The following is a 19436-nucleotide window of genomic DNA, read 5'->3' on the forward strand; positions in this document are numbered from 1 at the left end:
CAAGGGATTACAGAAGCTAGGTAGCCACAATGAATGATTGGCCCAACGACGGCAGCTTAAATCTGATCACCTGATCAAACTCACGCCAGGTTTGTGATGAATAGCAAATTGGAAAAATTTCAAAACTGGGCTGATTCCAAAGCGATTCTGGCTCTAAGTCCCATTAACTGGAAGTGATTCTCTGCCCAGATAGCTTCACATTTGCACCCTGAAAATCTGGCAGTCATATACTGGCATGAGCTGGCTCACATTTGGTAGAGCTGGACGACAGCCACACGTGCTGACACTTTGGCACAATTGACCCAATTCAGATGGCTGCCTCTTGTCACATTATTATTATTTGATAGATGACTGGAAGTATCATTCATTGACCATAATGGCTCTTAGCATGAGGAGAAACTGAAGACAGCCACGAGGGCTTTGTTTCCATGGCAAAATGAACATATAATCAGTGTTTCAAAAGTAAAAGCCTCAAGTGTTGCATTTGGACTGTCCACCTGCCTTCACTTTGTACCAAACAAAATTACCTTCTCAAAAGCTAGAGAAAAAAGTGCAAATCTTAGTCTTCTTTTTCTTTTTAATGGCGGGTGGTAACCACAATTTACCAATCACCCACCATGCTGGAATGTGAACCATAGTTAAAAATGTAATTAAATAAAACAATTTTAATTAATAAATGTATGTAATTATGTTTCTCTCAAGTGATCTACCAAGCGCCCTGCTCCAAGACTAAGTATTTATACTTAATTCTTCCAGTCCCTGATTTCTGAATTGTCTCATTAGTGTCTCTGTTTCAGAAGCACACTTTTAGGGCACTGACATAATCCATGACCTACTGACTCCTCTTTCATACAATGCTCACAGAAACCAGATGGATGTTTACCTATAAGATGTAATGTTTACTTAATCTCGTGTGTCATAATTCCCACCTTGATCTCATAGTGTCCATTTCTGTCTGAACTGCATAAAGATGTTACTCAATATTTACCATATCCCAGTTACTGTACTATATGTTGCTAGTCTTCAATGTTACTCCTCATTATTCCCCCCGTTTCTACTTTACTAAATGACATTTCCATGGTATTAACCTGTCACCTGCCATTTTATTCACTTTAATGAGCTGGAACCCATATAAATGTAACTGATATGTTCATATTTTCATATCTGGATTAATTTACTATGTCTTGTCTGCTCAAGGATGAGAGTGCTGAACCTAAGTCTGAACACAAAATGACCTTGTCTCGTATCACCTGTTGTATCCGTGGTAAAGTCCTCGCAAGTGCTACCATCTCTACTGTTTTTAAACTTCAAGGTGATCTGATCTTGTTTTAATGGTGACTGAAAATCCTGCTTTTCCATTTGGCTCTAATTTGGATCATTTTTACACAGTGTTTGAAGCCTTTCTTCAACATACACTGGCACATTTCAAATACCTTTATGTAACTCACTATTCTCCATAAGTCTGCTGATAGTTCAGGGAATAACCATGGTGATGTTGAAAGTTTACAATAATAATGACTAATGTTATAGTGATCCTCGTGTCAGCGTCTTGTGTTTGTCTGTCTACAGTGTCCTGTGTTGTGCTCCGGTACAGTAGGAGGTGAATGTGGAGGAAGTCCCTCTGCGGTGTCCGGATGTGGACGTGGCACAGCGCTGCAGCAGTTCCGCTGAATGTCCGCTTCTGATACCGAGAAGGGATTAGTGAGAAACACCCCGGGACGACATCAGGTTTCGGAGTTTGTCGGCCGCCGGGTTCACGCAGTTTACCCCAAACAGTGGATAGCCTTTACTATTTACAACACTTCGGAGGTAGGTTTCGATTTAGGAACGGTTAATGTGTGACATCCATGCCCGGCTTGACAGGGGAGCTTGGATTTTGCTACGTTAGCTCATGCTAGCTAATGCTAAGGCACGGCTAGCATCGCACCGAGAGATACCTGGTGGTTTACTAGCTTAGCTTGGTTGGCTAACTGTTGCTAGCTCCGGCCACAGCTGATTCAACCGCTGCCGCTGTCATCGTGATTCAAGCTGTCCGGCTGCGAGTGTTAGCGAATAAAGTTGGCCCTAATGACTTGAAATTTTGTTGAATTGAACATGTTTTTAGACTTGTAACTGTTCGCCTGGTTTAACACACGATACAGCTGTCCTGTGAGTTTGGGTTGACATGTTGTGTTGCTAATGTTAGCTAGCCAGCGAGCTAATTGTAATGCGGCACTGAGGTTTGTTCCCGTTAGCACTCTGCTACGTTCGTCAGCTTTTCCTGTTGTCACACTTCAGGAGTGCGAAGCTGATGTCTATTTTTCCTCTCATATGTCTCTTATCCTTAAGTATTTCAAAACTGCTAACCCAGTTCTGTAATTGTGCAACCCCAGTCGGGGGAGCAGATGTGGGTCACTCAGTAGGCCCGACATACTAAATAGCTGTACGGCTCCAGCGATTGTATTTCTCGTTGTGGCACCTGCACTGCTGAATTATTCAAAGGCCCCGCTCGTTTAGCTCGTGTTTGTCTGTTAGATGATACTCATCACCCTGTCATATAGGTAAGACCAGTCTCCACAAGCCAAGTGAATAAACAACGTCACTCGTGCACATCTGTTAGCAAGGTCTAAGTTGACATGTGAAACGTGAAGAGTAATGATCATGCACCTAAAGTTGAGCTACCTTTCCAGGCCTTGTCATAACTTGACTGTCAGGACCTCTAAACGTTTTACTCAGATACATACACGAGTCTAGCAGACATTACACACGGTCCTCACAGTATCAGGCTTTTAATTTCACCCTCATACCTGTGAAAGTATCAGTTACAAGTCTTGTGGTTTGTGTCTGCCCAGCTTTAAACTGTTGGACTTGTTTTGTTTAAGTTTTGTTCTAGGTTAAGTGACTTGTGTTAACTGTATCTTTATAGACAGTTTAAAACTTTTTATTGTTTCTCAGTTTGTGTATAAACTCAGGACTAAGTAGCAATCTGTGGGTGTGGCTGAGGCAAACACTAAAAGCCAATAAAGGTGTTGTCACTGAACCAGGAAATATTTACGTCATGAGAAAGTTTGATTTGTGACCTAACTGTTGATACTTTTAGAGCTAGGGGCTGTGTAGACTCAAAGTGTTTTGCCTGAATTTTCTTGTTTGTTAGTTCAGGTGTGTGACAAACTCTGCTCAGTCTGGGTCTAGAACAGTATGTCTTCTTAGGACTCAATTTCTGTTTTTTTTCCAGTTGAAAACAGGAAAGACTATGCTATAAATTGAGGGCCATTAAACTGAATTGAACAACACTTTTCTTGTAAAGGAGAAAGTAGGCAGCACACATGAAGTCTGCGTTTGTGTTTTTGACTTTCTGTCAGTTGTCCTTATTTTCCCAAGTTGCAAGGAGTTCTATGTGGAGAGATTATCCACACTCCTGGAGAGAAACGCCATCCCTTCAGACTCTAGTGCCTTCATCATTATTATCATTTCTATATCATCTCACAGGCTTTTATACTCCTGGTGTCTCAGTAGTGAAATCACAGTTTACATCCCTGAAACAGGCTAAATAAGATTACTCGTAACAGGAGATGAATCTCTTTTGATGAATTCTCTTTTTATCCAGATTTAGGGATGAACTGAGGATGAATGTAAACCAGCACACTCCAATGGCCTCTCCATACGGCCAGCCTCAGCCTGGCTACAGCCAGCCCGGCTACGCTCCCCTGGATGGGGGGTACCCTGCACCTTACGCACCCTACAATGGCCCAGCTTCAGCCTACCAGCCTGGGGCTCCGCCACAAGGTAAAAACTTATGAACAAGTGTGTGTCTGAATGAATGAGCGAGCGGGAGAGAGAGAGAGAGGCACCAGGTTAGCTGTGATGTTTTTGAAGCATTCACAGAACCGTAACCTTGGAGTGTCCTACCTGCTTCCTGCCATGTGGGTGAGCATGTATGTGAGAGAGAAGCACTTGTGCCTGTGCGTACTAATCTAAATCTCAACTGCCTTCTCATTTCTTCCCATTGCTTTACACATTTCCCTACATCTCTCTGTATTTGCCTTTTTCCCTCTCTTTTCTTGTATTTCAGGTTACTCTCCTTTCACAAGCTTTCCCTCTAAGGCTGTGACAGCCAACCCAGTCTCTGACCTCTCCTCTCCTCTCGACTTAGGTAACTGCCTCCTCTCTTTTTCTTGCTCATTTCACACTTCACATGCTCTGCAATCATCAAGTCCTCTCTGTAACTACAGGCATTATTCTTGCTGCCATGTCCCTTTCTTACTGTACAATAGAACATAATTTGAGTCGAACTAAAGTCAGAGACTGTTATTTATAGCCGCAAACTATTCATTAACGTTTTTATCAGCAAAGTTTTGTAGCCAGAAATGCAAGCAACACTGTAATCATGTGAGAGATACGTTTTGATTCAAAAAAGCAAAGACCAGCTGTCAGTCTGACTGATTTTAGCTGTAGATTTTACCGACTGACCTGCAGCATCCCTAAAATTGTTGGGTCTGGTGTTCATTTCCAGCCTTGATCAGAACGCTGGTCCCATTAAAAACGACTGACCCTCTTAGCACACAGTTCTTGACGGCCTGGTTTCAGTATGTGGTCTGTGCTATTAATCCCAGAGGCAAAATTTGGAAATGTAATCAGATAGTTCTAAAAATGTATTTTGGCAAAGTGGCCTATGGCCATGTTTAGCTTGCCACACTAATCTTGACACATTAGAAGGATTGATATCAGAGCAGATCCAGAATAGTTTGTAGCAGGTTTTTGCTTTTTGCAGGTACATGTGTAACTTTTTGTCCCTGATATTCAGGTCCTGCCAGGGGTCCTCCTGCTTCTGGACCCCCGCCAGTCTCAGCGCCTCAACCATATAATCAGTACAGTCACAGTCAGGGGGATATGCAGAATGGACCCCCAACTATGACGCAGGCACCACCCAGGTAATTACAGGTTTATTGATTGTTCTTTTCAGTAAAATCTACCCATGACTCAAACAACTTATATTTTTGATGCAGACAAGGATGACATTTCCATAAACATTTCCAGTCCCAATTGAACTGTATTCACTTGGAGCAGATTATTCAAATTCTGAGGCCTTCACTTCATAAGCTCAGCTTATTCAGACAGTTGACAGTTTCCATTTAAAGAAACCAAATAGCTGTACTGAGACTGTCTTAAACCTCAGGAGTCAGTGCTCCTCTAAGACGACTGTCGTGTGGTTAGTTAGGAGTGAAATTGGACTCCAAAACAAGCAGAGCAAATTATTCAAAAACATACTCAATGTGAGGCGTATTAAGTGACAGAAGATGAATTGTAACAGACAGCAAGTGCCTGGTGCAGAAAATGAACTGAGAGAAAACTGCAGGTCCAACTGCTGCTCATATTCACAGTTTTCTTTTTTTATTTATGTGCAGATAGATTAGGTCAGAGAGACTACTTCATCAAGCAAGGGTGATAATATACTGACTGGAACTGATGCAGAAAAAACTATTATCAGGATGAACAAGTTACTTAGTCTGTCTAATAGATGAGCTACTTGTCTCAAATGCATTGTTTGTGGTTGAACTACTGTGCTGTAATTAAAACTCAAATATCCTGATGAACAGGTGTGCAAACTTGTTTTAGACTTAAGTGTGTGTTTTCAGATTTAGTCAGACTTTGGATGGGATGGAGAACCTGTTGCTGTGTTGTGAGTTCTCCCATCATTAAGCCGCTCTGCTGCTACGGACTCAGCTTGACTCGCATATTAGCATTCAGCACAACTCTGACATGTCTAAGCAGACATCCCTCAAGGAGTTCAGTCGTGCTGACTACTTCAGAGAAATTACATTTGTTGGATCACAAACTTTGTGCTTTATTGTTGTTTAAATGTAGGCTCTTATATGGCTATATGAAACACATGTGAACCAGCCAAGACACACCGAGGAGTTTGTTCCTAAATGAAGATATATATCGTCACTGGGATATGAGATGACTTATATCGCCATATGAGATTTTTGGCATATTGCACAGCCCTATCCTGCATGTGTATCAGTAAAAAGCCAATTAGAAATCCACATACCTGCACACGTGACCAAGAAATCAGCACTCTCCCGCTGAAATCTCTCTAATCCCCTACCCTGATCACTGAAGCCAGGTTTCTTGTTTACGTTGCATTTGAGAAATGGGCTTACTGGGTGAAGCTAACCTTAATTTGGTTAATTGCATGTAAACACACAAAACCATTTATGTTTGTTCCAGGCCTGCTGCGTCTCAGCCATACAATCCAGGAGCTATGAACCTGTCAGGGCCGCACCCCAGCTATCCCCAACACTACGGGCCCCCATCGACAATACAGCAGGTCACCAACCAGATGACTGGGATGCAGATTGCCTCTGGACCACCAACCCCAGCAGGGCCAGGATATGGTAAATTTGGATGGACTTATACTTGAGTGTAATGTAACTTGGGGTAATGATGTAAATATGGTTTAGCATTCAGAGATTTAAAGGTGTCTGTTTGTCACTGTCTGTCTCCTCAGCTCCACCTCATAGCTCCCAGCCTCCTGTCAGTACCGCCTACTCAGCTGCACCTCCACCCTCCTACACCCAAGCCATTCCTCCTGTGTCCTCTGCTCCCACCCAGCCACCACCTCCCAGTGGCCCTGCAACTTCTCAGCAATACTACGGAGGCCCACCGCCTTCTTCTCAACAGCCATTCAACTCTTCTCTTCCCCCTACCTCTCAACAGCAGTTCACCTCCTCTGCACCGCCGCCTCCTTCCTCTCAGCAGACCTTTCCTCCCACCTCCTACTCTGGTCCGGTGCCTCCACCCAGCCAAGCTCCTGCTCCTCCCGTGTCCCAGTCACAGCAATCCTTCCCCCCAACCCAGCCCCCCTTCTCCTCAGCACCTCCACCTGTCAGCCAGCCTGCCTTCCTCTCCGGTCCACCTCCCCCTGTCCAGGGCTCTTTCCCACCCAGAGCACCCCCACCTTCCTCTCAGCCTGGATCTTTTCCTCCTCCTGGTCCTCCTCCCACCTCAACCCCTCCAGCCAATACCCAGGCCCCATGCCACCCCAACAGCAGCCCCCACTATCCCAACCATCCCCTTATCACTCAGGTCCACCTCCTCCCAGAGCTCAGATGCCTCCCACTTCTATGCCCCAGAGCAACCACCTGCCTCCAGGACCACAGGGCCCACCGGGCCCTCCTGGGCCCCTGCAGCAGCCTCCACCTCAGCCTGGCATGCAGGGAGGGTACCCTCCTCAGCAGAATGGTGAGGAGTCTGCTGCTAAGTGGAAGAATGATGGATTGCTGTCAATTTTTTTCTTTACTCAACTGTTTTCTTTTTCTCCTCAGGTGCGTTTGGGCAGGTGAGAGGCCCTCAGCCTGGCTATGCAGGCCCCTATCCCGGGCAACCAAACTATGGAGCCCCTGCACCAGCACCGGCTCCTGCTCCACCTGCACAGAAAAGACTTGACCCAGATGCCATTCCTAGCCCGGTGAGCACACACAAACACATTTGCTGTTTAACTCCAGACTCCCTAGTTCACAACACAACACCTTGTTGATCTCTGGTCATTTCTGTTCCTCATACAATTTTTTGAGATGGAGTGTTTTGAGAAAAGATGACTTTGAGGCATGACATATACACTCAGTGACCACTTTATTAGGTACAGTCCAGTTTAAGCCAGTACAACTGTTCTGCCATAAATTTTACTTAAATGATACCTACCTAGTTTTGGACACTGTCATGGAGGTGTTAAATTAGCACTGAGGTCATAGTGATGGTGTTCTGCTGTAATGCATTACAATGTTCCTACTATTTTGTCCTTTATAGGATTCTAAATAGAGAGGACATCACCACCAGTAACTATGATCTCAGTAATAATTTACACATTTCCAACAACGTAACACTTTAAACTTCACAGAGAGTGCACATGACTGCTGCGGAGCCCAAACACGTTGTAGACACTTGCTGTGGATATTCTGGGTCAGATTGTACAGGTGTACCCAAAAAAGTGGCCACTGAGTGCGTAAGGTTTTGCATGCACCACTTAGGGCTGGGCAGTAATGACTTATTTTTCTATATCATCCTTACACTGAGCAGGATTTATAATGATTAATATAGTGTTATGTCATGAAAAAAATATATTATGAATATCATGATCATACAGCAATCACAGCTCTATAATTGATTTTGATATGCAGTAATTCATTTCCTGTTAATCTTGTCTGTTGTATTTATTGTTGCATTGATGTTTTTATGCTGCCTTCAAGGCAAGATCGCTCTTGAAAAAGAGAGAATTTTAATCTAAGTAAGACCTTTGCCAGGTCAAATCAAGAAAAGTTTAAAAATTAATAAATAACTAATTTTGTTTTCTTAACCCGGGACATCACATTCACGTCTGGCTCTCACAGTAAATATTGCTTATCTTGATACTGCCCAGCTGTGGCACCACAGAAGTCTTTGTTTGTGACCTTCTATAACCTTCTTCTATGTAAAGCTGCTTAGCATGTATTTCAAACAGGCTACTGGTGTTTTAATTAATATCTACTTGCACTTGAGTGTCATGAAGTTTACAGTACCACTAATCTATAATCAATACTACTGACCACTTTCTGTCTGAATAACAACAATGCTGCTTGCTGCTCAGCAGAGTATTGCTGAGTTTTCTCTTCTCACACTCCTCTTTTTAATCTTTTCACTCTATGTATTTATTTTATTTTGTCCTGTTTTGCACAATTTGCTGGACAAACTTTTGAATGTAAAGCAAGCATCTGACATGCCGGCTGTGCAGAAATCAAGACATAGAATAGATCCAGACGCTATCCCCAGCCCAGTAAGTTTCCTGTGTGCCTGCCTTTTCCTCTGCTTCATCCTGTCGTCTCTGCTCTAATGCATTAACCTGCAGCTTCCACCTCCTATTTTAACCCCTCAAAGTCAGTGATATTAACAGTGTGAGAGTTGGGGCTCCTGTTGGAAATGCAAAAAATGCTGACTTATGCTGTATGTTATGTTAAATGTTTCAGACATCCCTGCTAACTTCTGTGTCCAGTATGACTGGAAATATACACCAATGTTGTGTTTTACAGATACATTTTTGCATTTTGGTATCTAATATATTTCTGCAGCAATACCCAGATAAAATGGTCACAGTCCAACGCAACACCACTGTAAATTACACTGTGTAAAGGAAAAGTTCATCTTAGATCTTAGTTTTGACAAATTAAGAGTACCCTGGTTTTTAGAATTCGCCATTCATCATGATGCTCTGACTGTCTCTTAATCCTCTTCCATGCCGTGCATGCTACCCCGCATCATTTTGACTTACCCACAGTTCTTTGCGTTAATAGCATGCCTTGTCCTGCCTTTTCTTTAGGTGATGTCATTTAGATTTGTTTTTATCATATTTGTGAATCTACACAAACCACTTCAGCATGCATCTGTACCACATGTCACCTTAGTTGCAGCTTGACTGAAATTTTTGTCTACAGATGTTGACAGATTTTCATTGAGTGTGTGTGTGGGTGTGTTGGGGTAGTGTCAAAGTCCTCCCCTGCATGGGTGATAAACATTCCTCTTTTAGACTTTGTGAGACCCGGGACAGTGTGTCATTTATATTTTTATTGTGTATTTATAGTGTAACCATTTATAGATTAAGAATATTGTCTCCCCTCTCTCCTTTCAGATCCAGGTAATAGAGGATGATAAGGCTAAGAGCACTGAGCCATTCACCACAGGGGTCAGAGGTCAGGCCCCGCCGCTGGTCACCACCAACTTCCAGGTCAAAGACCAAGGTGGGTTCTGTTTTCTTTTAAAACATACAAAGCTGGCTTGTTGACCCACATCTTCCACAAGGTTCTCAGAGAATTAAACTTGTGACCTTTTGATCAAAATCTCAAAGAACTATTCTTAAGGTTCCTAACTTTCCTCAACTAGTAACCAGTGTTGTGATTGTGATATTCATGGAAGAATTGTGTCTGTGTTTAGGGAATGCCAGTCCCAGGTTCATTCGCTGTACGGCGTACAATATGCCTTGCACAGCCGATATGGCCAAGCAGTCTCAAGTGCCACTGGCTGCTGTCATCAAGCCCCTCGCCACGCTGCCACCAGATGAGGTGAGAGATTCCCCTCCTCCTTCCACTCTCTTCTGTCTCTCCATCATTGTAAATGTTGTAAATCCTGTTTAGATGTGCCTTTTTTCTGCACATTGAGAGAAGAACTGTGTTAATTTGAAGGCTGTCAGAAAGCAAAAGAAGGGTGATACATTATTTGAATGCAATTAGAAGCAAAATATATAGCACTTCATTGACAAATCGAGGCTGCTGGCTACCTTAAAATTTCACTTGCCCCAAAAACCTTTGGATATTTAAAGAGATTGATGTGTTAATCTGAGCCATCAGCAAGCTTCATCTGCATTTCACCCTCTTCATCTCTATGTATTTTTGTAACAGTTGGGTGCCCACTGCCCCCACCCCGAGCTTGATTCAAAAAAAGATTAGTTTTCCGGGCCATGCCTGGTATGTAGTTATTATTACAGAATGCTGGTAATGTCAGTGGGATAATCTCAAAATCATAGAGGTGGGAGTGGCTGCATGACCTTGTTTCATGCATTTGTCACATGTGTAACCAATATCCATTTGGACTGGACTAGATTAACATTACATCATTTTGGCAGGAAAAACAACTGAAGGGAAAGGAGGGTGTCAATTTTAACTAAAAAGGGTGTGGCACACATGACCTCCTGTTTCAGTAATTCTGTGCACATTACATTGTTTAGATGAAGTCACCCTCATTTTGCTAAATAGTGATTCTATTACTCCTTTCATTTAACGTGCTTGGCAGACCCCGCCATATGTGGTGGACCATGGGGAAGGCGGTCCAATCCGCTGCAACCGCTGCAAGGCCTACATGTGTCCATACATGCAGTTCATAGAGGGAGGTCGCCGCTTCCAGTGTGGGTTCTGCAGCTGCGTAACAGAGGGTGAGTTTGTGTCTGTGGTCATAAAATCATGCAGTGAATAAATAACAGTTGCATGTTTTGGGGGTTTTTAAACTGTATTCATGCTCTCTGTTTCTCCCTCCTCTGTTTTCCCATAGTGCCTCCACATTACTTCCAGCATCTGGACCACACCGGTAAGAGGGTGGACTGCTACGACAGGCCAGAGCTGTCGCTGGGCAGCTACGAGTTCCTGGCTACAGTTGACTACTGTAAGGTAGGACCTGGTATCAGTAGTGATTTATGTAATGGACCAATGTCTTTTGTTCTTAGGACACACACTGTAGAGTCAACAGTTGCAGTTGTGTTTTGGTGTAGAAAAGGACTTTCCAAATTACAGGTCTGCACAGGATCGTTTACCCCAGAATTCCCTCAGGCATCTACAAAAGTAATTATTTGGAATAAAAGCTTGTTTCATGAATTTTATGGTTGGTCAGAATGATACAATAATTAACAAAGCCATCAGCGATAATCTCCATAATCACCCAGGAAATATCAGCATACGATGGTCTATATTCATTAGCAGTTTAGTCAGTTGTTATCTAATGAATTAATAAAAGCAAAGCCTGTAGACGACTGTCTCAACTGAGTCTCTGAAATTGGCTTGGCATACATTTGAGTTAATGGGCATCAGTTCGGAAATGACTCTGTGCAGGGCAGCTAACAAAACAGTCTGTTAACCTGATGGGTACTGGATGAATTTTGGTATTGATGGGACAGGGTGGTCACAAAAGTTAAATAAGAATAAGTCCAAGACAGAACCCTGACCTCTGTCAATTTAGCTATTAGAATAGTTACATTTTTAATTTCTTTTTCTCCCTGTGTTACTTAATCTTATGTAATTGTTGAGTCTTGAGAAAATGCCATCTCAGATTCAGGCTTTCCCTCAATTTATAGAAAACTGTGGGTGAGACTCACCCGCAACAGCAGTAACTGGTTTAATGCTGCAAGTGGTACAAAATATGAATTAGAATGAAATGTAAGTTTAGTTGGAAAGCTTTGAGAAAGGACATAATCTGTGAAATTATACAAAATATAAATGTTGCCTCTATGCTTTTTACTGACTCTGCAGGTACTGAGTCAGACACCATATTAAACTGAGGCAAACATGAAGATCCAGAGCCTGTCTGTGTGGTTATTATGTTACTGTTGTTTACACATGATTGCATACATAGTATTCTCCTGCCTCTTAACAGAACAATAAGCTTCCTCAGCCTCCAGCCTTCGTCTTCCTCATCGATGTGTCCTACAACGCTGTGAAGAGCGGCATGGTCAGCATTGTCTGCCAGGAACTCAAGACCCTTCTAGACTACCTGCCCAGGTACTCAAAACACATAAACATACAAGATGGAGGGATGATTGGTAAGAAGCAAGGAAAGAGTGACGGAGGAAGAAAGAAGAAAGGACGAAATGAATGGGATCAATGGAGAAAAAACTGATGGAAGGAGGAATAGAGTAGACAAGGAAAATTCTAGGAGGGATAGGATAGGCAGAAATTCATCTTGCAGCAAGGACGAAAAGTTGGAATGATGGAAAGCGAAGCATGAAGGAAGAATAAGAATAAGTTGAGGGGATAAAGAGGAAGGAAGCAAACAGATTCAGAAATGGAAAAGAGAAGGGATGTAAAGAAGGGAAAACACTTCCTCTTAAAAGTGAAGATATGCTTAATGCATTGCACTCTGTTAGTTTACACTCTCACCTCCAACTCATGTCAAGAAATACAATCTTGACCTTTTTCCCATTTCCTCGCTTTGTTTCTGTGTCCAGGGAGAACCCAGAAATGGACTCAGTGGTGCGGGTGGGTTTTGTCACTTACAACAAGGTTTTGCACTTCTACAACGTCAAGTCAAGCTTGGCCCAGCCCCAGATGTTGGTGGTGTCGGATGTATCGGACATGTTTGTGCCCCTGCTCGATGGTTTCCTGGTCAACGTAAATGAGAGCCGGCTAGTTATTGAGAGGTGGGCAGACATAAACTCACACTTTAACAGAAGATGGGAGGTGTCTATGGATGGACAAATTGATCCGATTTAATGACGTGCTGTTTGTGTTTTCCAGTTTATTGGATCAAATCCCAGAGATGTTTGCAGACACCAGAGAGACAGAGACGGTCTTTGGACCCGTGATCCAGGCGGGACTGGAGGCACTGAAGGTAAACACTCTGGAAGGTCTTTGGAAGCCTTGATAAATTTTTTGAAATTTGAAAATGAAAAACAAAAAGTATAGTACAAAAGAAAATTGTTGGTTGAGTTTAAAGCAGCTTAAAGCTTTTACATTGACACCTTTTCCCTTCGTATTACCAGGAACCATTTTCACAAACTCTGAAACTTTTACTTGATTTTAGTTCCTGGAACATTTTGAATTAAAAAGTGCTAATATTGTATGACATTTCTGTTGTAAATATGCCTGAGAAGTTGACAGCTACATTGCCCAGATGTAACTGGCTTCAAGCCCCAGAGCTGCTGACACAGCTAATGATTTGTATCTTTCTGTGTGTCATTTTCTCAGGCTGCAGATTGTGCAGGGAAGCTGTTTGTGTTTCACACCTCTCTGCCCATCGCAGAGGCTCCTGGAAAATTAAAAAATAGAGAGGACAAGAAGCTGATTGGGACAGATAAGGAGAAGGTAAACACAAGAGTAGCTCCTTAATATGTATCTCTCATTTACTTGTGGTAAAAAAAGTTCTTAGGTGAGCAGAAAGACTCCACACTGACTCTTCTTTCCTCTCCTGTCATCCTCAGTCTCTGTTTCAGCCCCAGGTGGGTTTCTACAACAACCTCGCTAAGGAGTGTGTAGCCCAGGGCTGCTGCGTAGATCTCTTCCTCTTCCCCAACCAGTATGTGGACGTCGCCACGTTAGGAGTGGTTCCTGTCTCCACTGGAGGTTCAGTCTACAAATACACCTACTTCCAGGTGAGAGGAAACCACTCTCCTCCTCTGTCGGTCTCGCTCTGAAACAGCTCCAGGTTTTCTCGCGCATGAGGTTATTTGCTGACACTTCTCATCAGTGTTTTTGTGTTTTGTTTGTTTGTTTGTTTTCTTTATCTCAGGCTCAGTCAGATCAGGAGCGATTCCTTAATGACCTCAGACGAGACATTCAGAAACCAGTAGGGTTTGATGCCGTCATGAGGGTGCGAACCAGCACAGGTGAGACTGACTCCACTTGAAAAAAAAAAAAAATATATATATATATATATATATATAGAGTCAGATTGAGAGAAATGTGACTGTCTCCTCTCCTGTCTGTCATCGGCCCTCCCCTCAGGTATCCGAGCAACAGACTTCTACGGCTCCTTCTTCATGAGTAACACCACAGATGTGGAGCTGGCAGGCCTGGATTGTGACAAGGCCATCACTGTCGAGTTCAAACACGATGACAAGCTCAGCGAGGAGACGGGGGCGCTCATGCAGGTGTGGACATTCAACAAAATCTTTTGAGGAAAATCCTTTTAATAAAGGGATAACATTTCGAGTTTTTAAATCAGATATTTTACCATAGTCTTAGCCTCAAGTACTTCCAAATACTAGCGATCAGAGTCCTGCCAGTTTTCATATCTGACAAGATGTTATGGTCGATTGCAGACTGAGCTGACATTCCTGACATCAGATCAGTCAATTAAATAATCTGCTATCAAAATGAGTTGAAATTTGAGCACAGCCAAAGTCAGCTCATGTGCAAGAAGCATCCGTCTCTTTTGTTCCCCCGCAGTGTGCCATGCTGTACACCAGCTGCAGCGGACAGAGGCGTCTCCGCATCCACAACATGGCCGTCAACTGCTGCTCACAGCTGGCTGACCTCTACCGCAACTGTGAGACCGACACAATCATCAACTTCTTCTCCAAATACGGTGAGAGCATCCAGTGCAGATTTACACATCCAGCATTATACTCCTGAAAGCCTGAATGGGGGGGGGGGGGCATTTTCCAAAAATACTAACAGTAGAGACAGTAGAAAGCTGTGACTGCTCTTGATAGGTTGATGGTATGCATGTCTTTGTAAATTTGAAGTAGGGCGTCACGGTTGTCAAAGTGAATATGTATACATCTGTGTGTTTCTGTGCATGTGTGTTCCAGCTTTCCGTGGCATCCTGAACAACCCCACTAAGGCAGTGAGAGACACCCTGGTCAACCAGTGTGCTCAGATTCTGGCCTGCTACCGGAAGAACTGTGCGAGCCCTTCATCAGCTGGTCAGGTACTGAAAACATCTGCACCCACGTTCACCCATCATACGTCACATCCACCACTCTCCATTTTGCTTTCCTGCTGTTTAACTTTGTGCTACTTGCAGGTCACACATACGACAAGGAACTGTGCATGAGTCATGTTTACACATCGTCATCAAGTGTCTATTTAAGTACTTGAAGATGTCACCTTGGCCTGTAATACCTGTGTGTGTGTGTTTTCCAGCTGATCCTCCCAGAGTGCATGAAGCTGTTACCTGTGTATCTGAACTGCGTGCTGAAGAGTGACGTGCTGCTGCCGGGAGCCGACGTCTCATTGGACGACCGGGCTTACCTGAGGCAGCTGATCAGCTGCATGGACGTCGCAGAGACCCACGTCTTCTTCTACCCCCGCCTGCTGCCACTGGTGAGATCACTCACACACACACAGCACAAAGGTTTTATCTCCCTCTCTCTCTTTCTCTCTGTCCATCATTCTGTGTCAGAGTTTTGACTACATGTAAAATTTGATCAGTCGATGGTAAAGCAAACATATACATCCAATATTGTTACTCTCCTTCAATTTTCTAGATGAAGTTGGAAAGCGGTTCGTTGCCGGTGGCGGTGAGGGACTCAGAGGAGAGGCTGTCAAAAGGTGGGGTTTACCTCCTTGAGACGGGGCTCCATCTCTTCCTGTGGGTGGGAGCCAGCGCTCAGCAGGAGCTGCTGCTCAACATCTTTGGCACACAGAGCTTCAGCCAGATCGACCCAAGCATGGTGAGAGGAGAACTGATTTACTGCCATGTTTACTGCCATCAAAATCACACACACATCTCTAATATACACTGCGCTGTCCTGGCTTCATCAGTGGTATATGAATTTGTTCAGTTTCTTTTTCATACAGTCCGTCAGTTAGTCATGCGAAAAACATTAATTATTAATTAAACTGCTGAATGTCCTTTTTCCAGTAGAAAACAGTAAATTCTAGTCTTTATCTCATAGTTTCTATCCTGCAGTAAGATGGCCTTTTTAAATTAGCAGTAGCTGTCAGAAATCAGGAATTAAGAGTTATTTTTAATTAATATTAATTTAATGTTTGTCATTATCTTTGTCTTAATTGTCCCTCAAGTTATTATTAACTTAAGTAGTATTGCCATTTTCTAAGCAATGCACATGCATGTCAAATCTTTGTTTCCATATACATTTATTGAACCCTTTATTTATTCACCTGCCCTTGCCTTATATCATCTCTTATGTCTCTTATTTATTTTGTTTTTACTGTGACCTTGGAGTCGTATTGCTGTGTTGGTGTAAGGCTGGGTGATGTGTCAATATTACTGATTCTAAACTTTTACATCTGACACTGACTAAATGGAGTTATGATTAATTTTCCTTTAAGGTGGAATTTTTGTAATGTAATGCATAACATTGTAACACAGACAGTACATTGTAGTCGTAAATATACATTTGCATTGTTTTATCTGTTTTTTAGATGTATTGTGAATATGTCGAGTATATATAAATTATATAGTATAGAAAGAATATTTGTATTATTGTGATGTAGCTTCATTGTAAAGACTCAGGCCCTGTGTCAGTGTAATTTCTGAATGTCTCTACTCCATCTTTCAGACAAGTCTACCAGTGCTGGATAATCCTTTCTCTCAGAGACTCAGAGAGATCATCGACTCCTTCAGAGCACAGCGATCACGATACATGAAGGCAAACTTTCTCTTTTCCTTATTACCTCTGCTGAATTCCAAATACTTTGTCTCCCTCTTTTGTTATTTATTTCTCTGGCCCGTCTTGTGCTTGGTACCATTCAATACATTTTTGATACTAGCACAGTAAGTGAGTGTCCGTATCGAGACCCAAACAATGTTATTTCATGCCTTACTTTGAAGAACATGAACATGTTTTTCCACAAATTCCAAAGCAAACATCTCATTTCTGACTTTCATTTATACTTTGCTAACAAGTCTAAACTTCAGTCAGCAAATATCATCATCTATTAATCATCAGTTATCAGCAAAAATGTCAAAGTTTGTTTGGTTTCAATTTCTCAGATGTGTGGATCTGCTACTTTTGTCTTTTATATATATTTGTAAATGGACTATTTTTGGTTTAAAAGTGTTTAGTTAGACAGAATGAGGAATTGTCTTTTTTACAGTGTTCATAAGTTTTAAAGACTGTAGTATTATTGAATGAAATAGCCCTGCTTCTGCATCACGCTCTGTCTGTCTCACACTCCTCTCTCCTCTCCTCTCGCCTGCAGCTGATGGTGGTGAAACAGGAAGACCGAGCCGAGCTGATATTCAGGCACTTCTTGGTCGAGGACAAGAGCGCCAGCGGAGGAGCGTCATACGTGGACTTCTTGTGTCATATGCACAAGGAGATCCGCCAGCTTCTCAGCTAGGCCCCCACCCCCAACCCCCTCCAGAAATTCCCACATTCACCTTTATTATCCCCGCCACCACCTCTGACCCCTTACCTGGTTCACCCCTCCTTGTGAAAGAAAGAAAGCGCTTTATCTTTTTTTTTTTTTTTTTTTTTTTTAAATCTAATAAACTAAAGCTCTCCTTGCTGTCTGCCACAGACCAGCTGGCAGATCTCGTTGTGTGAGAGTTCATGTGAGTGGTGAGTGTGTGTCTGTGTGTGTGTCTGTGTGTGTGTCTGTGTGGTGTCGTGAGTGAGTGAGTGAGTGAGTGAGTGAGTGAGTGAGTGAGAGAGAGAGAGAGAGAGAGAGAGAGAGGGGATCTGATGTTAAATAGAGTTTTACTCTGCCTCAAATCTACTGCTCCAACACAGCAGGAGCAAAATAACTGACGAGGGAGAGTAATGTATATACACAAGTGAACAATTATGTATGCAACAGACTGAGTGAGCGACGAGGACAGCTGATGTTGACTGTAGTTGGTGTACTGTCTGTATTACTAGCACTGAAAGGCTGTTTTGGGTGCATAAATGACCCTCAGATAGCAAACACTTTTTATATGATTGAATCCCAATAGAGTGAAGAACATCTACATACCAAGACATAAATGGAATTAAATAAATGCTGTTCTTTCTGTCTCTTCTCCCCTTTAATCATGGCCTTAGTACCCCCTCCCCATGCTGCTCCAATCATCCACAATGTATGTGTGTGTGTGTGTATCTGTCTGTCTGTCTGTCTGTCTGTTTCCAGATGTGAGAGGATTAGTCGCCCACTGCCCAATTCTTATTTCCTGCTGAGTCTCCAGGTGTGAGCATTCGAACTTAAGCCCTAGATTAACAGCTCACACTGAAGTCTGGTGAGTTTTCATCTGTGGAGAGGATGTAAAATCTTTCAAATCTGGTTTCAATGTCCACAAATACACTGAGAATAAAAGTACACTGACAACCAGTCATTACAGTAATTGGTATAATCCAGTTTTTTTTTGTTGATGTGAACATCTGGCTCCCATGTTTGGTCGTGGCTGAACCAGATGTGCGTTTCAAATTGCTGCGATGATTCTGTTACAAGATTTTAAAGTCTGCGCAGCACTGTGAAAGGCCAGAGATTTTTTTTTTTTAATGAATGAAGGAAGGGTGTGAACTTATGATCACAGTGATGGGAAATCCCCCCAGTGATCGGTTTCTGTCTGTTGATGACGTGTAATGCTGCAGACTTTATATTAATCATGCAATTTTCCAGCAGACAGAAATGAGCACAGAGTGACAGCGGATTAATGGACTTCAGTTAATGTTTGCAAACTTTTAAGTTGTCTCCGCACTGACGACGTTCAGTGTGTAAATAAAATATATAATCTGTACAGAATGAATAGAAAATAACAATTTTAAAGACTTGCCTGAACAGCTGTGGTTTGTTGATGGTTGGTTTCTCTGTCACAAAAAGCCAAAACATAAAATCATGGCTTTTACTGAAGAGAGGAAAACGCAGAGGCTGGCTTTGCAATATGTTTGTTTATTTGTGGGTGCAAGGTATGAGTGTGTGTGTTTGTGTGTGTGTGCGCGCGCGCTTGTATGTGTGAGAATGTGGGGTTGGTCCTAGTGAATTTCTCCTGAGGAACAGAGGGATCAGCCAACACACACAGACACACACACGCTACCCATGAGATTAATTTCAGTCCTCCTTCATTTATCACTTTCTGTTCCTTTTTTTTTAACAATGTGACTTTTGTGTTTGTTTGGTGTGTGTGTGTGTGTAGCCCTCTGTTCCGTCTTTATGTTCACAGATTTTGATTGACCCACGTCTTGACTGTAATCTTAATTTTTGTTCTGTTTTTTCTTTTGATTTTTTTTCATTGCCTCTTGGGACTGCTAATAAAATGATTGTTAAAAGTTAAACTCC

The 19436-nt window shown here is 42.6% G+C and overlaps 1 protein-coding gene across 1 annotated transcript; it reads left to right on the plus strand.

The window, feature by feature from the left end:
* The first annotated feature begins 1624 nt into the window (after window positions 1-1624).
* On the plus strand, window positions 1625-19432 carry sec24c (SEC24 homolog C, COPII coat complex component). The gene is given in 25 exon segments (XM_051066168.1): window positions 1625-1809; window positions 3587-3765; window positions 4052-4132; window positions 4784-4910; window positions 6211-6377; window positions 6491-6993; window positions 6996-7224; window positions 7308-7450; window positions 9641-9749; window positions 9943-10070; window positions 10798-10936; window positions 11053-11168; window positions 12148-12272; window positions 12719-12910; window positions 13008-13101; window positions 13458-13574; window positions 13691-13861; window positions 13999-14095; window positions 14214-14359; window positions 14658-14796; window positions 15023-15141; window positions 15357-15536; window positions 15701-15886; window positions 16739-16828; window positions 17382-19432. Coding segments are annotated over 24 exon segments (3699 nt in total). The 5' UTR covers window positions 1625-1809; window positions 3587-3605; the 3' UTR covers window positions 17523-19432.
* The last annotated feature ends 4 nt before the right edge of the window (window positions 19433-19436 follow it).

Source organism: Lates calcarifer, linkage group LG23, assembly GCF_001640805.2.
Source record: "Lates calcarifer isolate ASB-BC8 linkage group LG23, TLL_Latcal_v3, whole genome shotgun sequence".
Taxonomy (NCBI): domain Eukaryota; kingdom Metazoa; phylum Chordata; class Actinopteri; family Centropomidae; genus Lates; species Lates calcarifer.